Genomic DNA, 27453 nt, shown 5'->3' on the forward strand with positions numbered 1-27453 from the left:
CAGCATCCCCATCAAAATTCACATACTTGGCCACTGACTCACATTGATGATGGTCGCAGCGTCCTGGGGGAGTAACATGATCGCCCCCCCCTTTTGCGACCTTCTGAGAAGCCCACGAGGAAGACAGGTTCACTTAACAACCACATCAGTAACTGAACAACGGAGACGATTCACTTAACAACTATGGCAAGGAAAGGGTGTAAAATGGGGGCAGAAGTGACTTTTCAGAAATATTTCAGAAACACTACATACTCCCTAAAATTTAGAGTAGAATAACAGAGTTGGAAGGGACCTTGGAGGTCTTCTAGTCCAACCGCCTGCTTAGTCAATGTCTCATTGAGCAACAGAACTTTTGGGCTCAGTTGAGGTCGTAAGTCAAGGACCAACGACAGTGGCAGAATTCCTTTTTTCTGTGTGTTCTTTCAAGCAAGCGCAGGGATTGATAGCAACCACAGACAACAACTGCAGATCTGAGGTTTAATTGAGCGAGACCATTTTCAGGCCAATAGATGGTGCCATGATACCCTACAAAGTGTGACATTATTTATTCTGTGTGTAACGTCTCTCTCTCTCTCTCTCTCTCTCTCTCTCTCTCTCTCTCTCTCTCTCTCTCACACACACACACACACACACACACACACACACTCAGACATTTTTGAAAGAATGTTATTATAGGATTTATGATGTAATATTCTATTCTGCTTCTTATACGGATTAACATAAAAGATGAAATTGGATTAATATTTATAAATGTTGCCCTGAAACATATAAATTATTAAGCCGCTGAACCATAAATTACCTTGCTCTGTTTGTGTGTGTGTGTGTGTGTGTGTGTGTGTGTGTGTGTGTGTGTGTGAAGAGAGAGTAGGATGAGTGTACATAGTGATTAGTGAACCAAAACAGCAAAGATCTTGTCCATGGAGCTCTGGGTGTAGTTTTTTTTTTTTAATGGTTTTGAATCTAGCAAGACAAAACAAACTGTTTGAGAAAGGTTCTCGGGAGGGAACCGGCATCTCCTCCGCCTCCTAAGAATTCCCCTTGTGTCCATTGGCCTCTTTTTACCCAGCCATGCAAATCCTTTTAGCTTCCTTTTCTTTTCCTTCCTTCCTTCCTTCCTTCCTTCCTTCCTTCCTTCCTTCCTTCCTTCCTTCCTTCCTTCCTTCCTTCCTTCCTTCCTCCCTCCCTCCCTCCCTCCCTCCCTCCCTCCCTCCCTTCTTTCTTTCTTTCTTTCTTTCTTTCCTTTTAAAGGAACTTAAATGAGGTCTTTGAACTCCTTGTAATATCTGAGCAAAGGTATTCAGGTTGGGTGTGCTAGCTTTCCACCTTGTGCAAAGGGTTGGATGAAATGGACCAGCCCAAACCAGTTTGCCAACATATACATTCGAAGTAGGCTGTGAAGTTTCTCTGGGTCCCATAGGTGGGTGTATGTGGGTGTAGGCATAAGGGTTATCCTTTGAGAACTGAAGGCAGTGGAATTTCCTTTTAATGTGTGCTGATTAGTGTACATTTAAAGTGACAATAAAGTTCTATTTGGTTCCGTTCTATTATTCTATTCTATTCTATTCTATTCTATTCTACTCTACTTCACTCCACTGCACTCCATTTTCTATTCTGTTCTATCCTACTATACTCTATATTCTATTCTACTCTATTCTATTCTACTACTCTACTCTACTCTACTCTACTCTACTCCAGTGTTTTTCAACCACTGTGCCGCGGCACACTAGTGTGCCGTGACATAGTGTAAGGTGTGCAGTGGGAAAATTACTTTATATATAGTCAATATAGGCACAGAGTTAAATTTTTTTAACATTTTCTAATGGTGGTGTGCCTCATGATTTTTTTCATGAAAAAAGTGTGCCTTTGCACAAAAAGGTTGAAAAACACTGCTCTACTCTATATTCTATTCTACTCTATTCCACTCCACTCCATTTTCTATTCTATTCTATTCTATATTCTATTCTACTCTACTCTATTATACCCTACTCTACTCCACTCCACTCCATTCCATTTTCTATCCTATCCTATCCTATCCTACTATATATATTCTATTCTATTCCATTCCATTCTATTCTATTCTATTGTTTTCTGTTCTACTCGACTTGACTCTACTCTTTCCTATTCTATTCTACTCCATTTCACTCCATTCCATTCTATTCTATTCATAATTTTCATAGAGGTGGCCTTTGATTTACAACAATTCATGTAGTGACCGTTCAAAGTTACAACAGTACTGAAAAAAGTGACATGACCAGTTTTCATACTTACGACCATAGTAGCCTCCCCATGGTCACATGATCAAAGTTCAGCCATGTGGAAGTTGGGAAATACGGATTTAAAAGCCTGAAAAAGTTTAACGACACATGGAAAAAATGGATTGAGATCACCCAGGATAGCCATCCCTTAGTTCATTGTAATCCTACCCCAATGGGGGGAATTCTTGAAATAGAGCCAGAATTCCTGGAGAGTTACAAGTTGGGAAGGACTGGATTGGTGAGAGGACTTTTTCTCCTCTGTATCCAGAGATCTCTTTTCACTTCCTCATTACTGACCTGCTGAGAGATGATGATGTTGAAGAGAAGGACCAGGGGAGACAGGATAGCAGTCTTCTTATATTTGAGGGGCTGCCACAGAGAGGAGGGGGTGTGTCAAACTATTCTCCAAAGCACCTGAAGGCCAGACAAGGAACAATGGATGGAAATTAACCAAGGAGAGATTCAACCTGGAAATAAGGAGGAATTTCCTGACAGGGAGAACAATCAACCCATGGAACAGAAGTTGCCTTCAAAGGTTGTGGGAGCTTCATCCCTGGAGGCGTCCAAGAAGAGACTGGACTGCCCTCTGTTAGAAATGGTGTAGGGTCTCCTGCTTGAGCAGGGGGTTGGACTAGATGACCTATAAGTCCCTTCCAATTTCCAACTACTTCTGTTAATGATGCAGAACCAGAATGCAAACCGATAGCACGCGTGGCCTTTCCTGTTTGTCATCTGGATTTTAGGCACGTGAGCACGCATGATGATTGGCTGTCCTATGCACACAGGCCAGTGCCAAAAAGTGGCCTGCACATGTGTGCTGGCCAGCTGATTATCAGGTGCACATCAGGTGCCCCAGAACCCAGAAGTTTGGCTTTTCCGGAGCGTGATTCCTTCGCTTGCGCAGCAGTGCCGAAAACCAGCTGGCATATCATTGGGCATGCATGCGCGCTAGGAGCCGGAAGTTCAGCTTTTCCAAAGTGTGGCTCCGACGAGCGCATGGGCGACGTTTCCCTGCGACCTTTTTGGCACTCTTCGCCATCACTGATATAGAATGTTCCCCCCCCCTTTTTTTTTTTAAAGCAAAAAGCACTTAAAGAGTCCAAGTCTCTTGATTTTTTTTTTAAAAAAACCCTATTTTTGAAAACGCTTCCAAGCATTTGCGTTGCTCTTGTTACGATGATATTCTAAAGCATACGGATATTTAGATGATATTCTAAAGTAAAAGAGTTCAGACTGAAACGATGCTAGGGATCCTTCGTTTAGTTTCCCAGGGAGTTGCTTTCGAGGAATGCTGACTCAAAAGCCCAAGGAGGAAAAGTGAAATGCTACTTTTTTTTTAAAAACACGGTGTCATTAAAAACCAGTTTCCCCAAAGCTCATCGCAGCTCGTTTCAAAACCGCAATGCTGTTTAGTCCCAAATTTTGCCTTTTGCCTTTTCGAATTTCTGGGAAGACGGTCTTTGTGTGAGGCAACACGAAACCAGAGAGAAGTTTTCAGGCATTGATTGTGAAAAACCTGCCTATTTATTTCCAGGATCGGCAGAAAAATTCAGTACCACGGAGAGCAATCTCGCAGCAAAATTAATGACTTGTTATCTCTGCTTTGTTTTAAAGTGTTTGGCCAGGAAAATCCTTCGATTCCCAGATTTGCTATCCGTTTCCTTAAAGAGCCCGCATCCTTTAGCTTTTTCAGAGAATAGAGATCTGAGTAGTAAATGTGTCGGGTTCGTTCTTAGCAAAAAAAATTAGCTGCATTTCCCTAGAATTTGTGGGGTTCCAGAACTGCGGGGAACAGATGTCTGGAAAAGAATGGAAGCTGTTTTCTTCTTCTTAACACTGTTGTTGTCAGCTGAGGGGGCTGATAAATCTCTTGTGTATTGAAGTACACAACCAATCTCCCAAAGGTACTTTTTCCCCACCCAGAAGGCAACTGGACTTGGTTTTTCTTTGAAGACATTTCACTTCTCACCCAAGAAGCTTCTTCAGTTCTTCAGAAGGCAACTGGACTTGGGTGTATTTTTCCTTGAAGAAGTTTAGCTTCTCATCCAAGGAGCTGGAGAACTGAAGAAGCTTCTTGGGTGAGAATCCAAACATCTTCAAGGAAAAACTAAGTCCAGTTGCCTTCTGAAGATCTGAAGATGCTTCTTGGGTGAGAAGCGAAAGGTCTTCAAAGAAAAACTAAGTCCAATTGCCTTCTGAAGATCTGAAGATGCTTCTTGAATGAGAAGCGAAACGTCTTCAAAGAAAAACCAAGTCCAATTGTCTTCTGAAGATCCGAAGAAGCTTATTGGGTGAGAATCGAAACGTCTTCAAAGAAAAACAAAGTCCAGTTGCCTTCTGAAGATGCTTCTTGGGTGAGAATCCAACGTCTTCAAAGAAAAAAAACTCCTGAAAAATAGCACCTTTGGGACAACCATGACCAGGATGACTGAAAATCTCCATGGACATTTACACAACAAGTATTTTGTTACATCTGTGGTAGACGTGTGTGAGACCCGCATCTTTTGTTGGCACAGAAGCAGCGAGGGGGGTTGGCCTTGGTGGTTCCAGAGACTGCTTTTCTGGAAACCTGGAAACCTTCGACATACCAGGCATCCGTGTGACGAGATGCTAAATGCCAAACGTACGGATTTCCTGCTAATGATTTTCCAGCCGCCTTAGAAGCAGGATGCTAATTGCCTGCTTTCCTTTCCCGCGCTGTGCAAATCGTTCCAAGGTGCCCGGCGTGCATTTTATTCCTCGCTGAGTAAACTGGGCGTCCAAATTCCAAGCGCCTCGGAGAGGGCAGCCCGTCGCGCCCGTTCTCAAGAAGCAGCTTAAAACCTACTCGGTGCTTACCCAGGAGTGAAAACATCAAATTAAGGTGTTTATGCTGACAAAGGACAAATGTAGATTTCAGCAAATGAGGCAAGATCGTCTGATTGCGGGGCTGCCTAGCGGAAGCTCCCGGCCACATCTCCGTAATGAAATGCGTGCATAAAATTACGGCGCTTGGAAGTCTGGATTTGAGGCCTCGGGAAGCGGCGAGAGACTCTCTCGGGCGGCTCAGCCTGGTCTCTGGGCACTGCCGAGTCTCGTTTCATATTCATAAATCTCCCCTCCCTCCTTCCCTCCATTTGGCAATGGCTGTCTGCGAAAGAGCCAGTGCCACCAGGAGACCGGGCCTCTCCTTCAAGCAACTGGAGTGAAAAATGATACCGATCAATGGGTCTGCGGAGAGCCCCCGACTCGTATCGGGGAAGAGCTGAAAAATTGAATAACAATGAGGTCAGGTGAAGAAGTGCCTTGTCAGGCACGGCTGACACTGATGGATTAGACAAATCGCAGCCGCCTTACTCTTTCCGCGCGGCTGCGGATCCCAAGCGTGCAGACACTCCTGCGAACAGGTTCTCGGGGAGTTGAGGGCGCTGGGGTGTCTGTTTGGGGTGGGGGGAATAGATGGACCAGGAAATCCAGTTCTCTTAAGTGACTTTCCCTCAAAAATGAGAATTTTTCTTCCCAAGGAGCCGTGGAGATTTCAGGAAGGGGTTTAACGTAAGAGAGCGGAAGGATCCGAGGAAGAGGTTCTGACCTAGGCTTCCCAAAAACACGAAGCCGATTCCTCATCCCGATAAAACCCTTTTTATTTAGGTTAAAGGGAATTCCTCTCCAGCAAAGTTCCAGCCAACATTCTCTTGAGATTTCACAACTACAGACCTTTAGCAGGCTTGGAGAGCTGCCAGGCCGATATCTTCCAAACTCCACGCTGTAGCAGCAACTCGTTGGCTAGAAGTCAGGAACAGATCTTCATCCTCATGAATTGAACTAATGGTCTCCTGCAAACTCCCCTCCCCTTTCGCTCCTCTTTATTTTCTCTGGGAGGGGCCATTCACCGTCCCCTTGTGGCTTTACTCCCAAGTCGGCCCTTGTTCCTTAGCTGTTCCCTTCTCCTGGCAGCTCGGCCCATGCGCCAATTGGGAACAAGCTCCAGTTGTTGTTCTGCCCCACTGATCTCTGATTCCGAAAGCAGTTGATAACTAGCATAGGGCTCTGTCCCCCCCCTCTGCCTCCGACACAGAGCCCTCCTCAGAGCCTTCCCCAGACTCCAGGACTGGCCCAGGTTCCTCCCCAACCTCCTCACTGAGTCTCCCACCAGCTCCTCTGGCCGCTGGTGGGTCACAACAGAAGACTCTTGGCAAGGAAGCTCATCCTGTTGTCTCTGGAAAGGAGATACCTTAGGAACTTGATCCTTCCTTTCTTTGTCCCTGCATCCAAAACACAATTTTGTGTGACTTCTGTGTGTACTTCTAGACTGTTCTTTAAATCAGTCCCCAACCTTTGCGATCTCAGGGACAACTAAATTCATAATTTTAAATCCCGCGGACCACTAATATGATCTGCCTAACGACTGGCTTGATGAGCGTGGCAAGGTGGTCATGTGACTGGGTGGGCGTGGCCAACTCGATGTCACTCACTTCGAGGGGCACCTTGCCAGCCTCTACTCGCCCCCTCCTCCCAGCCCCTCCTCGCCTGCCCACCCGGGCTCCTTAGGGCCCCAACAGGAAGCCGTTGCTGGAGCTGAGCAGCCGCCAGGAGAAAGAGTTGGCAAAAGAGCTCAGCTCAAATTGGATCTGACCGAGAAGGAGGCCCAGCAGAAGCACCTCACTGAGGACTAGGAGCATGGGCTTTCCAAGCTGAGGGAAGATCTGCAGGAGTGCAAGGCCAGGTGCCGGTGCCTGGAGGCTCAGTGGGGTGAGATGGTCAGCAAGTTCCAGGCCACGATGCCGTCCCACTGGAACGAAGCCCTCTGGCTCTTAGCCACCAGCGGCTCTTCCCTCCAGCCTTCGCTCAAAGCCCCCCACCAGGAAGCTGAAGCAGACCCCAAGTTGGAATTTCTGCCCCCCTCCGACCTGCACAAAAAGACCCTGAAGGGGAGACTCTCTGCAGCAACACAAGCGTCCATTGCACATATCCGTCCCAGGGGCCATAGTTTGAGGACTCCTGATTTAGTGCAATATAAAAAATGCAAATAATTTTTCTGCAGACCACCAAAATTTTATCACCGACCCCCAGTTGTTGACCGCTGCTTTAAATGGAGTTACAAGATTGCTTTTTTCCCCTTCAAACTTAACTGATGGACCTTGGGACTTTAGGACACGGATAAAAGGTCCTTTGATCAGTGGCTTCAAACCAGATCAGAATTTCCTTGTTTCCAGGAAAGCATTTTTAGGGCATTCACAGGGTGGCCCAGCTCCATCCATGAATGGACACCCTGAACCATCTCCCCATCTTGTCCTAGTTAAGACAGGAGCAATAAAGGCATTGCACCTGGGCGGGTGTCAAGTTGGCTGGGCACCAGGTTGCCATTTTCTACCTGTACGATAGTGTCTTGTATTGCTCCCGACAAAAATCACATAGAAGTTTTTGCTCATATGTGAATGGAAAAGTTTCACTTTCACTTTCCTAATTTTTTCCTACCTCCTTAAGCTTAAAACTCCTAGTATATTTTCCCTGTTTCTCCCTCCTCTTTCCCATCTTTTGAATGGAACAGAACATAGAACAGAAGAGAGTAGAGATAGAATAGAAATAAAATTAGAATAGAATAGAATGGAACAGAATAGAATAGAACGGAACAGAACAGAACATAGAAGAGAAGAGAGATAGAAGAGAAGAGAAGAGAATGGAAGAGAACATAGAAGAGAGATAGAATAGAATTAGAATAGAATAGAACGGAACATAGAAGAGAAGAAAGTAGAGATAGAATAGAAATAGAATTAGAATAAAATTGAATAGAATAGAATAGAACGGAACAGAACAGAATATAGAAGAGAAGAGGGATGGAATAGAAATAGAATTAGAATAGAATGGAATGGAACAGAACATAGAAGAGAGTAGAGATAGAATGGAATAGAATTAAAATTAGAGTAGAATAGAATAGAACGTAGAAGAGAAGAGAGTAGAGATAGAATAGAAATCAAATTAGAATAGAACAGAACAGAACATAGAAAAGAGTAGAGATAGAATAGAAATAGAATTAGAATAGAATTTGGAATAGAATAGAATGGATTAGAATAGAATATAATTCTTTATTGGCCAAGTGTGATTGGACACCCAAGGAATTTGTCTTTGGTGCATAAGCTCTCGGTGTACATAAAGAAAAATAGAATACATTCATCAAGAATCATAAGATACAACACTTAGTGATAGTCATAGGTTACTAATCAAATCATATTAGGAAACATATAGAACAATATAAATTGAAAGAGACAAGCAACATGGTTATAGTTACAAGTGGGAAGAGATAGGGACTAGGAAGGAAGAGAAGAATAATAGTAATACATTCTTAGTAAATAGGTTGACAGTATTGTGGGAATTATTTGTTTAGCAGAGTGATAGCATTTTGGGGGAAACTGTCCTTGTGCCTAGTTGTTCTGTGTGCAGTGCCCTATAGTGTCGTTTTGAGGGTAGGAGTTGAAACAATTTATGTCCATTTTTAAAGGTTTTTTTTAAAAAAAAACCTCGCTAAAGAGATTATAGGGTGCTTTATCTCCCCCCCTCCCCGATAAACATTATCCCCAAGCCTTAATTCCCTCCATCTTCTCCCTTTAAAACTTCAGACACTGGACACCACCCCCCCTTCCTAGGGACGTTGCCATCCCTTTAAATAAAACAACCTTTTTAATTTCCCTGAACCCAACCGCCACTCTGTGCCCAAAGGGTGAAAAGATGCTTTGGGCTCCCCTCGACTTACAAAACTGGTGTGTTTGGTTTCCTGTAAAAGGTAATGGTGCTTAGCCACGCCAGCCTTGTATAATGGGAGATTCTGTCACATTTCCTGGGATTACTGTGTCCCTTGATTGGTGTCTGTAAAATCTGCTGCTCTCCTCTTTGAAACCTGATCTATAATTGGGCTCCCTTAAATGCTGGAGATAAGATTTTCTCCTCGCAGTGTCACTCTCAGCCCGCCTGCCTTTTCATTATGCATTCAGCAGACGTGTTGAAATCAGCGGGTCCCCTCATTTGAAACGGGTTTAATCGCCGTCTTTTTTCCTTTTTCCTTTTTTTAAAGCCCACCGTTGAGGTGGTCAAGCGATGTACACAAATCATTTTAAATAGAGAAGAGCGAGCTGACCCAGTTAAAACAGAAAGCCGGTATGCAAAACCAGTTAAAAAAAAAAGAGAAGTCATAAATGCCAAAAAACGTATCTCCTAATTGGGGGTAAAAAATTGCCAGTAACTTTGTTTTTTCCCCCCTCCCCTCCCTAAAAAACCCATGAAACGGGCTGAAAAATTGGCAAGAGGGCCAGCACACAAGACAGAATCACTTTGGGGGGGGTGGGGGTTGTGTGTGTGTGTGGGGGGGAACGAAGCAGGATTAAGGTGGTTGAAGGATTCTTTGCTGATTTTTTAAAATGTATGTTTGCTGGTGTGGACTTGCTGGAAAGAGAGAGGGGTGGCTTTTTTGGGGCCATTTTAAAGTTTTTGGGAGCTGGGTGTAGTCCATCCTTATCCAGTGTGTCTTCTCTGTTTTGTGGCTCAAAAGAGCAAAGGGTGAAGCTACCTAACCTCAACCTCCTGACCGCTTCGTGGGCCTGGAGTGTTGTGTCTTCTGCTGGTGTAGATGTGTTTAAAAGTCTGCGCTTAACTTATCTCAAAAGCTTCTAGCAATGGGGTTTTTTAATGCTACCTACCTGTAAAACCCCAAATTGTGACCCCAGAAACGACCAAAAACAAACCTAGATAGAGGGAGGGAGGGAGGGAGGGAGGGAGGGAGAGAGAGAAAGAGAGAGAGAGAGAGAGAGAGAGAGAGAGAGAGAGAGAGAGAGAGAGAGAGAGAGAGAGAGAGAGAGAGAGAGATGATTGATAGATGATGATAGATGAGAGAGGATGGATGGATGGATGGATGGATGGATGGATGGATGGATGGATGGATGATGATAGATGAGAGATGATAGATGATTGATAGATGGATCATGATAGATGAGAGAGTAGATAGATAGATAGATAGATAGATAGATAGATAGATAGATAGATAGATAGATAGATAGATAGATAGATAGATAGATAGATAGATAGATAGATAGATAGACAGACAGACAGACAGACAGACAGATAGACAGATAGATAGATAGATAGAGCTAAGATACAGGATAGATGATGATACATGAGAGAAGATAAATGATTGATAGATGGATCATGATAGATAGATGTAGATAATAGATAAAGATAATACAGGAGAGAGAGAATATACAGGATAGATAGATAATATATAATAGATATAGATAATTCATACAGGATAGATAGATGATGTAGATAGAGATAATATATAGATAGATATAGATAATACAGGAGAGAGAGAGAATAGATACAGGATGGATGGATAGATATATGTATATAGATATAGATAATATATGATAGATAAATAATAGATACAGGATAGATGATAGATAGATAATAGATAGATAGATAATGATGGGTGGATGGATAGATGATTGATTGATTGAAAGAGAGATTGAGATTGAAGAATAAGGGGGGAAACTACAAATTTATGGTCCTTCTCTCCTTTGGTGGGTTTCAGGGTCTGGATCCTTGGCGGCTATGGCGGTCTTCGAGGACAAGTTCAAACCTGACATGGAGGTAAATCCCCCCCACCCTTCCCCTCCACCCTTCCCCCCCACCCTTCCCCCCCCCCCACAAAAAAACCCTTTCTTTGTGTAACTCTAAAGCCCTTCATGGTGGCCAGTTTTCTACCTGATAAGGTAAACAGAATTTCCCAGCCTTGGGAGGGGAGCATCTTCTGGGACCTTCCACACCATCTCAAAGCAGAGCCCCCTCGGGTTCTTGATCCCCTCCCCACCCCACCTCACTCCCCAAATTGGTCACTGGGTGGTATGGTGGGAGAAGGCTTAAGACCTGCTTCCGTGAAAGCCGATGCAAAACCAGATCTCTACATTCGGTCCAGACGGAGCCCGGCTTTTTGCCCCCCCCTCCCCCCTTGCTAATTGTCAGGCGGTTTGGGTTAGCGCTCCGAAGCCCTCTTCTAAAGTCCATCACATCAGAGCCAGCGACTCAAAGGCGATTCAAAGGCTCACCGTCCCGCACCCTCTGGTTTCGACTCGCAAATTAGCATCTGGAATCTAATTAAAACAAGCTTAATGAAAGCCGCAGCTGAAGATTGCTGGAAAAGACAATCAACCCCCCCCTCCCCCCCACCCCCCCACCCCCCCCCAGTTCCCTCTGATATGTATTCCCTGCTCCTGAAGCCGCTCAGCAGAAGAAAAAAAAGAGAGCCTTCTGCGTTAAAAGAAATTAGCATTTATTTGAAGGCGAGGAAAGTGTGGGCTTCTCCCCCCCCTCTCCCCCCTTTCTTTGCTATGCTTTTGGCCTCCTCCTCCTCCTCCCCAGAGAGCCGTGCCACAGCAACCGAGCGCACAATATTTATAAAATCGGTGACAGGCAATAATAGCCAGTTGAAATTTTTTTTTTTCCTCTCTTTTCGGCGGAATTTCCCGTCGAGGGCTGCCAAGAGCTGAAAGGATCAAACCTAGCCTGGCAGCTTTGGGGTGGCCTACAGGGCGAAGAGCAGGGTATTTTTTTTGAAGGCGGCCGGCTGAAAAGAAAACGCAGGGCGGGTTGGGCTAAGCCAAGGCTGGCAGCTTTCGCCAGCCCTGGCGCTCTGCCGCTGCGTGAGAAGTTGTCGGAGTTTCTTTTTCTGCCTTGGGCAAGCTCACACACTGGCAAGGCCCAGGCTCCCCCATTCCTCCTCCCACCAAATCTGGAGTTTTGAGAACCAAGCGACTTGGCTGGTGCCAGGCCTGACAATCACACAGTCCCGAGGCTAGGAGGCAGCGAAACGCCCGTCTTCCTCCATCAGCTTCCCTTCCTGCAAAGATGGAGACGAAAGCATCTCCAGCAGAACGGTTGAGATGTTGCCAAAAACAGGCTCCCTCGGAGCTTCGGAAGAGAAGGATGCACACCTGCTTGCCGGAAGGCAGAAAAGGGCTACCTGGGAGATCCCTGAACGTCTCCGGAAACAGAGGTCCAGCTTTTCGATTTCTCCCCCTTGCTAGCGGGAGAAAACACGCCACCCCCCCCCCCCCAATATTAGTTTTCTTTTCCCTGCATCCCTTCAGTGGGCCGACGTCTTGTTCACCGAGGCTCTGCTTGGGGCGCGGGGAGAGGGTCCTCACAGCCGCCAGCTGGGAGGAGGCCAGAAACCCCTTCCCCAGCAACCCCCAAATAATTTTGGGAAGCCGGTTGTCTTCTCCATCTCGATCGAGACCTGTCAAGTCATCAATCTCATTTAGGCGATCCGGGGCTGCCAAGCGACACCCAGGAACGCTGACAAGCTGCATATGAATCCTGCCTTCATTAGTAGCGGGGGCTGATCAAAATGCCCCCCCGTCCCCACCAACGGGGGGCTCAGGTGTTGGGTGTCCTCTGCCTTAATCTCCGCAGCTGACACTCGCGTTTTAATGACTCCGCGGGAAGGTGGGAGGCTTGCTGGGAAGGCAGCCAGGAGACAGCCGAGATTAAGGGAGACTGTCCGCGTTAAGCTGGAGAGCTGCCTTCGGTAACGCACCGCCATTGGCAGCGGGCAGAGCTTAGGCAAATGCTGGAGGGAGGGGGGGTGCGGGTGCACTGCAAAAAACCCCTTTGTCCAAAAAACGTCCAGGTTTTATTTGTCTGCCTGGGTCAATTCTTGATTTTTCTCCACTTTTTAAGTTTTTCTGGGACAGCTTCTCCCCTCCCCCCCCCGGCCAAATTTGTGGGGGAAGCAGATTATTATTAATATATTTTTTTTTACTCTTGGCAAGTCAAACCAAAAATTCACCTTATTAACACTTTTAGTCATCTTTTAAAAGCTCTTCCGGCATTGGTCTCAGATTTGCACACTGACCCCTGCTTTTGTCTTGGTCTCTTGCACTTTTTTCACGTCGACCCGGAACTCACTCTTAGCTGGGGGGGGCTAAAGAGATGAGGGGAAAAACATGTTCCTGCACTGGGTTCTAATATTTGCGTTATTGGAATTTTATTTCTGCAAGGAGAAAGAATAATAAGAGTTGGAAGGGACCTTGGAGGTCTTCTAGCCCAGCCTCCTGCTCGAGCAGGAGACCTTATACCATCCCAGACAAATGATTATCCAACATCTTCTTAAAAACTTCCAGTATTGGAGCATTCACAACTTCTGGGGGCAAATTGTTCCACTGATTAATTGTTCTCACTGTCAGGAAATTTCTTCTTAGTTCTTTTCTCTCTATGGTTAGTTTCCAGCCGTGCTTTGGAAAATAGTTTGACCTCCTCGTCGTCTTTGTAGGAGCCCCTAAAATATTGGAAGACCGCTATCAGATCTTCCCTAGTCCTTCTTTTCACTAGACAGAATTGTTCTTTGTATGTTTTAGCCTCCAAAACGAACGCTCAACCTTGGCCATTTCTATGACTGTGAAAGTCCGAGCATTTTTCCAGAAAATAACAAAAGGAACACGTGAAATGTACATCCACCCCCTATAGGGATTGAACGGGAGTTTGATTTTTTTGACTGATAGAAGATAGAAAGGTAGTTTTGCCAATAAGAGAGCAAGAGACAAAATCAAAGGCGTTCGTGGGACTGAGCAGGAATTCCAGAATCACACATCGTTGCCTTGGCAGGTAATTTGCTATAAATTGTTAATATAAATTCAGGTTAGTAGAGAGGATTCCCCCCCTCTCTTTTTTTTTTACTCACCTCCCGCCCTCCCCGAAAAAAAAGAGAGACAGATAAACTGCTGATTAATTCAGTATAGAACTCAATTACAAATTGAAAGAGCCACAGCGGGATTCCCGAACCCTAAAGACAACAGATGTTGAATTGATACTCCAGCATATTTTACACCGGTATGAAATATTAACATGGTTTATTATACACTGGTATTGGAGGTTAGGAGAAAGGAGAGGTTTTTAGTCTTTCGAAAATAGCAGAGTCTCTGCCAATGGCAAGTGAGGGCTGTGGAAGATGGGTATTTTAAGTCTCTAGCAAGTTCTTTAGGTCTTTCTTTTTTTGTTACAGGCTGTCGAACATGCGGAAGGCGCTACCGTGTTTCCCCCAAAATAAGACTGAGCCTTATATTAATTTTTGCTCCAAAAGATGCATTAGAGCTCATTTTCCGATTAGGTCTTACTTTCAGGGAAATACAGTACTAAATGCATCCGTCTGGCTGATGAACTTAATTGGGCCTTATTTTGGAGGTAGGGCTTATATTATGAGCATCCTGAAAAATGCTAGGGTTTATTTTTCGGTTAGTGTCAGGCGTATGCAGAGACGGTTGGCCTTGACCAAACCCAACCACAAGCCTTCAGCATGCGCAGAAGAGGGTGAGAACAAAACTCCCTCTTTCGAGATGTCTCCACCAGCACGATTCCCCTCCCAAATACCATGAACCCCCTCCCTTCCCGTTAACCATGGCAGCTGATAGCAAGCAAGCGATATAGAGGCTGACATTCGGCCCTCCTGCAGAAACGATGTTATCCCTGAAGGGAGAGAAAACATAGAAAAACAGTAAGAACGAAAACATTTATACAACATATTTAGGGTTTATCAGGGTATATAGAATGAAACTTCTGCAAAGGTTTAGGAGCCCTGATATCAGACTTATTCATCCACTCAGAGTGGGAAGGAGGGAAATGTTTCCAAGCCACTAAATACTGTATTTTCCCTCTATGTTTCCTGGAATCAAGGATCTCCTTGACTACAAAATGCTGTTCTCTCTCAATGAGGGCCTATTTTCAAGAAAATACGGTACTAAATGTATCCGTGTGGTTGATGAACTTAATTGGGGCTTATTTTAGGCAATAGGGCTTATATTACGAGCATCCTAAAAAATGCTATTGCTTATTTTCCACTTAGTTCTTATATTTTCAGGGAAACTGGGTAGAGTCTTCATTTCGTAATGTTTGAAGAGAGGAATGCTGAGCCCAGAATCATGGTTTGCTTTTCATTGCGGGGTGAACTGGTATCTTCACTTCCAAATTAAAAGGATGAGTGTGAGTGGTTTCTCTCAGATCATTTAGGAAGCGAGATACTATCTCACCCTGACATGAGGGGTAGAACATGCATCTGAGTAAAGGAACCCAAACAGATTTTTCTGAAGAACTACCGTACCAGGAGACACAAAGCCCAGCGCTGAGGCCGCCATGTTTGAATGGTGATCCCTCTGCAGCTGTGGACAACGCAAAATACCAGCAGGCAAAGTCTTATGTGTAAATATGTTTTATTTCCATTTCATTTCGTACAGTCACATATATACTGTGCATAACTGGGGCATATAACATTGAACAATAAACACAGCCCTCCCTCTTGTCAACAATACCCCCCAAAATAGAAACCCAATATACCACTTCGACCCTCCAAACACCCTTTCTTTCGCCCCCCTCCAACTTTCGTTCTTCCTTCCAACATTCCCCTCTACCCTACTTCCCCCCCCTCTATCACTCCTCTCTCCCAATATACTCCCTCCCTTCCTTCTCCTCCTCTCTCCAATCCTCTCTCCCACCCTCTCTACCCCTCTTTCTTCTTTCCCTCTACTCCTCCCTTCGGTGTATTTCTACTATCTATCAATATATTCAGCTTGTCCTATTTTTACACTAAAATTAAAGAGCAACAGTCAGCAGGCAAAGTCTTAAAAGTGTGAAGTTCGTGGCAGAATTAAATCTATTCCGTGGATGTGAAGTGATGGGCAAGTCATTTCCTCAAGGGAGAAGTCAGCGTGTGTTATTGGGACTCCTCAGTTGCCTGGGGGTCATGCAACACTTCCTTGCAACTTTCTTCTTGGTGTGGAACCCTCCCCACGTAAGAAAAGTATTGACTAAGTTAATGTGAGAGGGCAGAACTCTCCGATAGTAATAGAATAGAAGAGACGAGCATTTGTGCGCTGGCCAGCTGACTTCGGCCTTCTTTTGAGGCCATTTTTCACCCTCCGGAATCCAGTTTGTCCGTAGGGCCGTTTTTAATCCTCCAGAGGCTTCAGGGAAGCCTCTGAAGGCTCCAGAGGGCACAAACCGGAAGTCCGTTCCCAAACTTCCGGTTTGCCTGATAGGCCAGTTTTTCATGCTCCGGAGGCTTCAGGGAAGCTCCCGAAGCCTCCGGAGGGCCTCTGGGGGTGCGGGGGAGGCTCTTTTCGCTCTTCCCAGGCTCCTATAAAGCCTCTGGTGCCTGGGGAGGGCAAAAAAAGCACGCCAAAAAAGCATGCGTGCCAAAAAAGGTTCTCCATCACTGGACTAGAGAATAAAATAGAATAGAATAGAAAATAGAGTAGAGTAGTAGAATAGAACAGAATAGAATAGAAAATAGAGTAGAGTAGTAGAATAGAAAAAAATAGAATAGAATAAACTAAAAAATAGTAGAGTAGAATAGAATAGAATAAAAAGTAGAGTAGAATAGAATAAGAAATAGAATAGAACAGTGGTAGTCAACCTGGTCCCTACCGCCCACTAGTGGATGTTCCAGCTTTCATGGTGGGCGGTAGCTGTAACTCTGCTTTATAAATTTTATAAAGTAAAGTTACTTCCCTATTTTATAAATCACCATTACTGTGGAACCGGTGGGCGGTTAGGAAATTTTACTACTAATAGAGATACAAAAGTGGGTGGTAGGTATAAAAAGGTTGACTACCCCTGGAATAGAATAATAGAGTAGAATAGAATAGGTAAAAGAATAGAATATGGAACGGAATAGAATAACAAAAGTTGGAAGGGACTTTAAGAGTCTAGTCCAACCTCTTTCTTAGGCAGGAGACCCTACACCACTTCAGACAAATGGTTGTCCAATCTCTTCTTAAAAACTTCCAGCGTTGGAGCATTCACAACTTCTGGAGGCAGGTTCTTCCACTGGTTACTTGTTCTCACTATCAGGAATTTTTTTCCCCTAGTTCTAGGTTGCTTCTCTCCTTGATTAGTTCCCATCCGTTGCTTCTTGTCCTGTCCTCCTTGTCAAAGTTAGTGGACAGCGAGTCTAGGAAAAACCTTCTCACCAAAATCCAGATGGAAAAATGGGACTTGAGAAGGTCAGCTCTCCTTCAGATGCACCTATGAGTCTCCTGGGTTTCTTGGGAGCCTCCAAAAAGATCTTGCTTAGCTCAAAAAGAAAAGCTTAGCTCATGTAGACCTCAAAACACCTCTTGGTGAGCTCTCCTTTTAGATCAGCAGAAAGAAATGTGACTCTTGGGGTTACCTTAGGATAGACGAACAGATTTGGAAGGAACCTTGGAGGTCTTCTAGTCCAACCCCTTTCTTAGGCAGGAAACCCTACACCACTTCAGACAAATGGATATCCAATTTCTTCTTTAAAACTTCCAGTATTGGAGCATTCACAACTTCTGGAGGCAAGTTGTTCCACTGATTAATTGTTCTCACTGTCAGAAAAGTTCTCCTTAGTTTTAGGTTGCTTCTCTCCTTGATTAGTTTCCACCCATTGCTTCTTGTCCTGCTCCCAGGTGCTTTGGAGAATAGCTTGACTCCCTCTTCTTTTTGGCAGCTCCTGAGATATTGGAAGACTCCTATCCTGTCTCCCCTAGTCCTTCTTTTCATTAAACGAGACATTCCCAGTTCCTGCAACCGTCCTTCATATGTTTTAGCCTCCAGTCCCCTAATCTTCATTCTTCTTATTTGATTCTACCTTTCTTAAGAAAGCTGGAAAGAACATTTGGGCAGGTAAAGTGGTTTGACTTCCCGCATTCCCCTTTCTAACCTATTTTATTTCCCCCCCTTTTTTTGGGGGGGGGGGCGCAAAGAAATGACCGAAAGGATCTTTTGGAGAAAGAAATGAAAATTGCTTTGATTTTTAGTCTATGTGTCGGGTCGGTTCTCCTTTGAACTTCCCAGCAGATTTAGCCCTTGCTCTCAGTTACATATTGATTCGCGCACAATTTCTCCCGGAAGACGGGTGTATCCACATTATTCTTCCACGCTTTAATTATCCTGCCCTGGGTTTATTTAGCCTTCAACAACGATCATTTTCCTAGTCTCGAATCCCCTTCTCTATAGATTTTTACAGCTGGCCTGACCTCCCTCACGCTGCCCTTTCTCCAACCCAGTTATTTCTCTCAGATTCCTGCTTAAAAAGTAATTTGTCTTTTTATCTCTCCTTTTTGCCTTTATTTATCCCCCCCACACACACACACAACTTTTCTCCCCTTCCCCGATTTTGTAAGAACTGGCCGGTCTGTTTGGAAAAAGTCATAAATAAGGATATCTTTTTTTTAAAAAAAAAAAAAGCAAGTTGTGGATACAATCCTTATCACAGCCGGTGAATTGATAGGCCTTCTTTTGAAAAGCGGGAATTGCTTCCTGACAGTTTTGCGTTTTAAAAAGAAAGAAAGAAAAAAATAATAATGTCGAATTATGTGTTCTCAAAGGATTTCATATAAGGGAAAGGCTACGGAGAAATAGAACTCAATAAAGGAGAATATTTGGAGCTCGGGGTTGAAATGAGGTGTCCTTAGTGCTCTCTGAGCTTGGTAGTTTTCTTGCAGGCTTTTGATGGCCCAAATCAGGTAACATTAACAGATTAACAGAGTTGGGAGGGACCTTGTAGATCATCTAGTCCAACCCCCTTCCCAAGCAGGTACCACCATTTCTGATATATGGCAGTCCAATCTCTTCTTGAAAGCTTCCAGTGATGAAGCTCCCACAACCTCTGTTCCATTGGTTGATTGTTCTCACTGTCAGAAAATTCTTCCTTATTTCCAGATTGAATATCTCCTTGGTCAGTTTCCATCCATTGTCCCTTGTTTGGCCTTCAGGTGCTTTGGACAATAGCTTGACCCCCTCCTCTCTGGGTCAGCCCCTCAAATATTGGAAGACTCCTATCCTGTCTCCCCTGGTCCTTCCCTTCACTAGACCAGCCATGCCCAGTTCCCGTAACCGTTCTTCATGTTTTAGTCTCCAGATCTTTGATCATCTTAGATAGATTCAGTTTAACAGAGGTGGAAGGGACCTTCTAGGTCATCTAGTCCAACCCCCAACCCCAGCTCCTCAAGTTTTGGAAAGCTGCTATTCTGTCTCCCCTGGTCCTTCTCTTCACTAGACTTGCCATGCCCAGTTCCTGCAACTGTTCATCGTAGGTTTTAGCCTCCAGTCCCCTCATCATCCTGGTTGCTCTTCTCTGTCCTCTTTCTAGAGTCTCAACCTCTTTTTTATAGCATGGTAATCAAAACTGGGTGCAGTATCCTAGGTGTGGCTTTATAGAGCGGTATTAGTACCTCCCTTGATCTTGATTGTATCCCTCCATTAATGCAGCTTAGGATTGCATTGGCTTTTTTGGCTGCCGCCGCACACGGCTAGCTCCTATTTAGCTGGTTGTCCACTAAGACTCCAAGATCCCTCTCAGAGTCACAGCTATTAAGCCTGGTTTCACCCAGTCTATATGTGTCCTTTGGGTTTTCTTACCTAAGTGCATGATTTTACTTTTGATGAGATCAACATCAGATGACAAGCATCGATAACATTACCTAATTTGGGCCATGAAATGTCTTCAGGAAAACCTCCAAGCTCAATGCAAGCTTTCTCCAGCTTGGCAACCTGAAGATGGGTGGACTTCCAATGCCCAGAATTCCCTAGTCAGCATGGAATTCTGGGCGTTGAAGTCCACCCGTCTTCAAATTTGCTGAGCTGGAGAAATGTAAAAGGTGGTTACTGTCTTGACCTTGTCCAGCGTAGAAGCGAAGCTGGGTCAGATCTGGTTAGCACTTGCTTGACAGGATATTCCAGCTTTGTGTCTCCAGCTGGTTAAGCTGGAAAAACATCTGGAAGGAAGAGGATGTGGACAGGCCATTTCTATATCATGTCCAGGAAAATCAGATGGTGTTGGACTTGAGTTGGGTCAAGTGTTCTGACCCAGGCTTAACAGAATCATGAAACACACCCCTTGTCCCGAAAACACCCCCCCTCTTATTTGGTTAAGAAAAGTCCCAGCAATAAGCCTTTCAAGGTATAATTGCAACAACCGACCTTATCAGGCTTTGGATATTTGCTAGATCGAGAACTTCCAGTCACAATGCTGTACAAGGAAATGCTTGGCAAGGACTCTCTGTGAGCCCGGAACTCAGATAAGCAAATCTTCACAATAATAAGTGAACTAATTGCCTCCTGCAGACTCCACTCCCCTTTCGCTCCTCTTTTATCTCCTATGGGAGGGGCCATTCACCGTCCACCTGTGGCCTTACTCCCAAGTCGACCCCTGTTTTTTTAGCTCTTCCCTTTGTCTGGCAATTCTCCGTATGCGCACACTGGGAACAGGCTCCAGCTGTTCTTATGCCTCACTGATGTCTGACTCTGAAGGCAGCTGAAAACTGTTGGATGGCCCTGGCCCCCTCTCTGCCTCTGACACAGAGCCCTCATCAGAGCCTTCCCCAGACTCCAGGACTGGCCCAGGTTCCTCCCCAACTTCCTCACTGTCTGAGTCTGTCGCCACTGGTGGGCCACAACAAATTCTTTGCTTCTTGGAAGAGGAAGGACTCACCAGCTCAGGACCATTGCAAGTTGTTTGGGGTTCCTGAGGTGCTCCAAGCTTGGTGGGTTTTCCTACAGTGCTCTGATGAGGTTGCCTAAGGCTGGTCACCAAGCATCTGCAGGAGAGCCCATCAAGGTCAGAGAACATCACGAAGGATTCAATCTATTCTCTTGTAGGGAAGCTATGGGTTTCTCCCTCCCAAAAATGCTCTTTTTTTTTCCCCAAGAGGCAACGGGACTTTCTGGTTTTCGTTTGAAGACACTTCGCTTCTCATCCGGGCAGCGTCTTCAGCTCACTCGCTTCTCTAAATGTCTTCGGCGAAAAACCAAGGAAGTCCTGTTGCCTCCTGAAAAAAGCACCTTTGGGACAACCATGACCTGGAGCACTGAGAATCTCTACAGACTTTTAGCTATGCAATTTGGGATGGAGACTCTTGGAATGGGGTGGAAGAAGGAATCCTCTTTTATTTCCTCTGGGAGGGGCCATTCATCGTCCACCTGTGGCCTTACTCCCAAGTCGACCCTGTTCTTTAGCTCTTCCCTTCGTCTGGCAGCTCTGCACATGTGCACACTGGGAACAGGCTCCAGCTGTTCTTCTGCCTCACTGATGTTTGACTATGAAGGCAGCTGATAACTGGCATATGGCCCTGGCCCCCTCTCTGCCTCTGACACAGAGCCCTCCTCAGAGCCTTTCCCAGACTCCAGGACTGGCCCACGATTGTCCCCAACCTCCTCACTGTCTGAGTCTGCCGCCAGCTCTGCTGGCAGCTGGCGGGCCACAAGAGCCGGTGGTTACCGTATTTTTCAGGGTATAAGACGCACCTTCCCCTTCCTAAAAGAGTGTGGAAATGTTGGTGCATCTTATACAGCCATTTTAGCCTCCTGAAGCCCTGCCCCCGGGGGCATTTTTGCCTTTTCCCAGCCCTGCTGAAACCTGCTGGGGGCTGAGGGAAGGCAAAAACTTTTTTTTTCTTACTTACCATATTTTTCGGAGTATAAGACGCAGCAAGATTTTGAAGAGGCAAATTTAAAAAAAAAGTTTTTTGCACTCTGCAGACCTCCCAAAAGAGGCCTGTTTTTTGCCAAAACGAGCCCATTTTTTGTCAAAAAAAAAATGGCATGCATAGCCTTTAGGAGTGCTCCTAGGGGCTGGGGGGGAGGCAAAAATGAGCAATAAATGGGCCATTTTTTGCTCATTTTTGCCTTCCCCAGCCCCCAGGAGCACTCTGGAAGCCTCCTAAAGGCTGTGCACGGCCATTTTTCCGAAGGGGGGGTCAGGGTTTCAGGAGGCCAAAAATGCTGTATTCAGTGTATAAGACGCACCCAGATTTTCATCCTCTTTTTTGCGGGGGAAAGGTACGTCGTCTTCTCCAAAAAATACGGTACCTCTTCAAAATCTTGATGTGTCTTATACACTGGTGCGTCTTATCATTGAAAAAATATGTTAAGTTTGGCCCTTGCATTTTTTTTTCTTCTGAAAATCCTGAGTTGGCCGTTCTCCTGCCCTCCTTCCCTCCCCGGCCAGATTGACCCCACATCTCCAAGACAAAGGCAGAAACGTTTGAGTGGGGGAAAGGAGGAGACTCCCAACCGTTTGGGCCTCTTGTCATTAGAGCTGGAAGGAGGCAATATATCAAGTTTTGGCGCGGCAACTCTCCCGACAGCGGGTTTAAAGTCAAGATTTAATACGGGCCTCTCCACGATGATGCTTGCAGTGACACTTTTAAAACCCGCTCTTTAAATCTCAGCAGACTTTATAGCCAACAGAGGGCCAATATAGAGTTTAATGGCATTACAAGACATAAATCATATTTTAAAGATGCTACCAGTGGCTCCAAAATTAAATGCAGGCAATCTCTTCCGCGATAAATAATTTATCAAACACCATTTCGGACGAGCTCTCCGCGACGCGTTATTTATTTTAGCCTTTACCGCTCAATTCCTCCGGCGCCCTTTCGCGGATCCATTACTGGTCAGTTTTAATGAACTCGGGGAGCTCTGGCGTGGCCTCTTCCCGCCGCTTGGCACAGCTGCGGTGACCATTAGGCGGCTGGCCCGGTCCTCTTTGTGCCTTTTAACGAGCACGGCCCATTTGTCTTGCGCCGGTAAATGACGGAGCACATCGGAGCCCGGGGACACATTACGCGATATAGCAACGCCGCGCAAGCCCGCCCGCCCGCCCTGGAAAGAGTGTCTTGTCGCAGCTGACTTCAAACGCAGTACATCACTCTTACTGTATCATCTCATTTATGGGATATCTCTGGGGAGGGGTGGGGGAGGTGGGGAGGGCTGACTTCCCAGGTAGCTTAGATCCTGCAGCCTTCAGGGTGGATCTCCTCTCTTTGGCGTGATCCCAAACTTTTAGGAGACTTTTCTCTCCCCCCCTGCCACCCCCAATCCCAATTATAACGCCACCTCCTTGGCAGTACCGTCGTTAAATCTGTATTTTGAGTTTTTCATAGACGGGCAGTCAGCATTTTCCCATTCCTTAAAACTTTTGGTGGGGCTAAGTCGGTCTGGAAGACTTCACCCCCAGGTGGGTTTTTCCTCCCAAGGAGGTTTGGGGCAGGGTTGTCTGAATTGATATCCCGGGTCTGGATCGTGTTCCTGCCGTGTAGCTTGCCTTGTGGATCTGCTGGAAGGATTTAAGAAAGGAGAGGGTTGAAATACCCCCACCGTCTGATTAGGGCTGGGGTTAGCCACTTGGAAGATCTGTGGAGTTCCAACTCCCCACGAGAATGGTATATAGGGCCTCCTGCATGAGCAGGGGGTTGGACTAGAAGACCTCTGGGGTCCCGTCCTACTTTTGTTATGCTGAGTTTGCTGCCTGGGGAATTCTGGGAGTTGAAGTCCACCCAGAATTGGCCCAGTGGCCAAGTTTGCAAAACATTGGCTTGGTAGAATTAGGTTGGGCGTATTTGATCTGACAAGCCAGGTCCTGAATTGAGAGCCAGCTCGGTGTGTGAGAGAGAGAAAGAAACAGAGAGAAACAAAGAGAAAGAAAGAAACACAGAGAAAGAGAAAGAGAGAAAGAAACAGAGAAAGAGAGAAAGAAAGAGAGAAAAAGAGAGAGAGAGAGAGACAAAGACAGATGAAATTAGGAGTAACCAGGTTCCTGTAAATGAGCAAACAGGCCATTTGCACGGAGGAGATTTGGAGCCGAAATAATTGAGCTGTGAAAATCCGGGCCTCTTGTGTGGAGGGTCTCTGGAGGGTCTTGAACATGTGCTGGGAACAGGCTCAATTGCCCCATTGGGGTCCTCTTGAGCGCCACGCATGGCAGCTGCTGCTGGGGAAAAAATTGGGAGAACCTTTAGGGTAAAAGAGGTGGGTCTGTTTTTCAAACCACACTTTGACAATGAGGATGAGGAGCGCGCCTTCCCCCCCTCACTCAGCCTTGTAGAGTGAGAGGCTCTGGGGTGGTCTAGGTGGTCTGGATGGGGTCTACGAGACAGGGAGGGCGAGAGGTGCTGAAATCCATACAGTTCTTCTAAGATTTGGTCCTTGGACTGTCATTTTTCTCTCCAATTTCATATCTGACATGGCATTCTTTCAAGGCCCCCTGCCTAAATTCAGGCTTTCTCTCTTTTCTTTTAAGAAATTTTTATTAATTTTCTATTAATTATATTCCTTACATCTTTACATTCTTACTCTCCACCCCTTTTCCCCAACCACCGATAAAGTAGATTCCGTGTTTGTTTGATAATATTCGGTGCCTTCTTTCTGTTTGATTTTCGATGTCCGCCTATCCATTTCGGAACAGTCTTAGCATCTTCTTAATTACCTCTTCATCTCGCTGCATTTCTTTATTTTTCCAATATTGTGCAAAGATAATCCTGGCTGCTGTTAAAACGGCTTCTTCTCTTCTTCTTGTGCCATATCCATCATCGGACCTTGGAGATCATGTTGGCAATCCAATTTTTGTCAGCAGCCGCATGAAAAAAATATTACTTAGTTTTGTCTAAACCAGTCCCTTAGATTTTGAAGCCACGGTGTCCTTCTTCTCCCTGGACCTCATTTGCCTTCAATTTTTCCCTGCAGGATTAAGTAAAGGATGGCGTGTTTTTCTCGGTGTCGCATCCCATGTCCAAAATATTCTAAGTTTTGCTTTTTAATGGCTTTTATTATTTCCCTTTGCTTTACCAGGTGGCTGTTAAGACATGTAATATTGCCACGTTTCCCCGAAAATAAGACGGGGTCTTATTTTCTTTTGACCCCCGAAATAAGCGCTTGGCCTTATTTTCAGGGATGTCTCATTATTTTTGAGGTGCAGGAGGCGGCGAGTGTGGTCACCTCATGGCTGCTGCTGTGTTGCGGTATTTTTGGGGTGGGTTTATTTTCAAGGGAGGGCTTATTTTAGCACATGGATCAAAAGCCTGATTGGGCTTATTTTCCAGAGAAACAGAGTATCTATCTATCTATCTATCTATCTATCTATCTATCTATCTATCTATCTATCTATCTATCTATCTATCTATCTATCTATCTAATCTATCTATCTATCTTATCTATCTATCTATCTTATCTATCTATCTATCTTATCTATCTATCTATCATCTATCTATCTATCTATCATCTATCTAATCTATCTAATCTATCTATCTAATCTATCTATCTATCTTATCTATCTATCTTATCTATCTATCTATCTATCTATCTATCTTATCTATCTATCTATCATCTATCTATCTATCTATCTTATCTATCTATCTATCATCTATCTATCTATCTATCTATCTATCTATCTATCTATCTATCTATCTATCTATCTATCTATCTATCATCTATCTAATCTATCTAAGAGCCGAGGTGGCGCAGTGGTTAAATGCAGCACTGCAGGCTACTGCTAGATCAGCAGTTCAGCGGTTCAAATCTCACCGGCTCAGGGTTGACTCAGCCTTCCATCCTTCCGAGGTGGGTAAAATGAGGACCCAGATTGTTGGGGGCAATATGCTGACTCTCTGTAAACCGCTTAGAGAGGCCTGAAAGGCCTATGAAGCGGTATATAAGTCTACTGCTATTGCTATTGCTATTGCTATATTGCTATCTAATCTATCTATCTAATCTATCTATCTTATCTATCTATCTTATCTATCTATCTATCTTATCTATCTATCTATCTATCATCTATCTAATCTATCTAATCTATCTATCTAATCTATCTATCTTATCTATCTATCTTATCTATCTATCTTATCTATCTATCTATCATCTATCTATCTATCTATCTATCTTATCTATCTATCTATCATCTATCTATCTATCTATCTATCTTATCTATCTATCTATCTATCTATCATCTATCTATCTATCTATCTATCTTATCTATCTATCTATCTATCTATCTATCTATCATCTATCTATCTATCTATCTATCTATCTTATCTATCTATCTATCTATCATCTATCTATCTATCTATCTATCTATCTATCTATCTATCTATCTATCTATCTATCTATCTATCTATCTATCTATCATCTATCATCTATCATCTATCTAGTCATCTGCCATAGAAGCACTGTGGTTAGACTGCAGCATTGCAGGCTAATTCTGCCCACTGCCAGCAGTTTTATTCTGACCAGCTCAAGGTTGACTCAGTCCTTCTATCCTTCCGTTGTGGGTCAAATGAGGACCCAGATTGTTGGGACAAGAGGCTGACTATGTAAACCACTTAGAGAGGGCTGTAAAACACTGTAAAGCAGTATATAAGTCTAAGGGATATTGCTATTTTTTCCCCTCTCCTCCTTCCCCCTCCCTCCCCCCAGGAAGAAGAGGCCAAACAGCTTGTGAGAGACGCTATTGCAGCCGGCATCTTTAATGACCTGGGCTCGGGCAGTAATATTGATATCTGTGTCATTAGCAAGAACAAGCTGGACTTCCTCCGTCCGTTCAACACACCCAACAAAAAGGGGGAAAGGTGAGATGTGTGTGTGTGTTTGTGTGAACCAGAAGGGTTTCTTTTGCTTAGGGTTGCAATGGATGTGCAAAAGGCCTCCTTGGGGACAGTGGTCTGGAGGCCTTGCAAACGGGGGTGAAAAACCTTGGAGCACAATAATAACCAAAGGTAGTTCTCGACTTACAACATTTCAGTGACCGAAGTTAGAACGGCACAGAAAAAAGTGACTTACAACCGTTTTTTCCCCACACTTAAGACGGTTGCGGCATCCTCGTGACCAAAACTCAGATTGTTGGCACCTGACTTGTATTTACGACAGTTGCATTGTGTCAGAGGTCGTGTGATCCGCTTTTGCGACCTTCAGACAATGAGGAAGCCAGATTCACTTAACAACTATGTTCCTAACTTAATTACAGCGATTCGCTTAACAATGGTGGCAAGGGAAGTCGTACAATGGGGCAAAACTCACTGAACCCATGCCTCGCTTAGCAACACCCATGTCGGGCTCAATTGTGGTTGTAACTCAAGGACTTGCTGTCTAAGGTAGCCTGCAAATGTCTACGGAGATTCTCGGTCATCCGAGAATTTCGAGAGGCGACTGAACTTCTTTGTGCGTCCTTGAAGACCTTTTGCTTCTCAGTTTCTTCAGTTCTGACTGAACATAAATCCTTCAGTCAGAACTGAAGAAGCTTCTTGGATGAGAAGCGAACTCTTCAAAGAAAAACAAAGTCCAATCGACTCTTGGAAAAAAAAGCACCTGTGGGATAGTCTGCAAACGATTAATCGATGCATCGACTTCATTGCTCAAAGGCTGCCACGGAGGAATTCAGGCTATGGGA

At 44.8% G+C, this 27453-nt stretch overlaps 1 protein-coding gene across 1 annotated transcript in view; it reads left to right on the forward strand.

The window, feature by feature from the left end:
• The window catches only part of PSMB7 (proteasome 20S subunit beta 7), a 33678-nt gene that overhangs the window by 5505 nt on the left and 720 nt on the right, over positions 1-27453 (forward strand). The window contains exons 6-7 of the mRNA XM_087704571.1: positions 10813-10871; positions 26484-26635. Coding sequence (XP_087560697.1) covers positions 10813-10871; positions 26484-26635 — 211 coding nt within the window. The remainder of the gene's footprint in view (positions 1-10812; positions 10872-26483; positions 26636-27453) is intronic.

Source organism: Thamnophis sirtalis, unplaced genomic scaffold (genome assembly GCF_051295495.1).
Source record: "Thamnophis sirtalis isolate CommonGarterSnake01/CBP01778 unplaced genomic scaffold, rThaSir2_p1.2 scaffold_2, whole genome shotgun sequence".
In the NCBI taxonomy this organism is placed as follows: domain Eukaryota; kingdom Metazoa; phylum Chordata; class Lepidosauria; order Squamata; family Natricidae; genus Thamnophis; species Thamnophis sirtalis.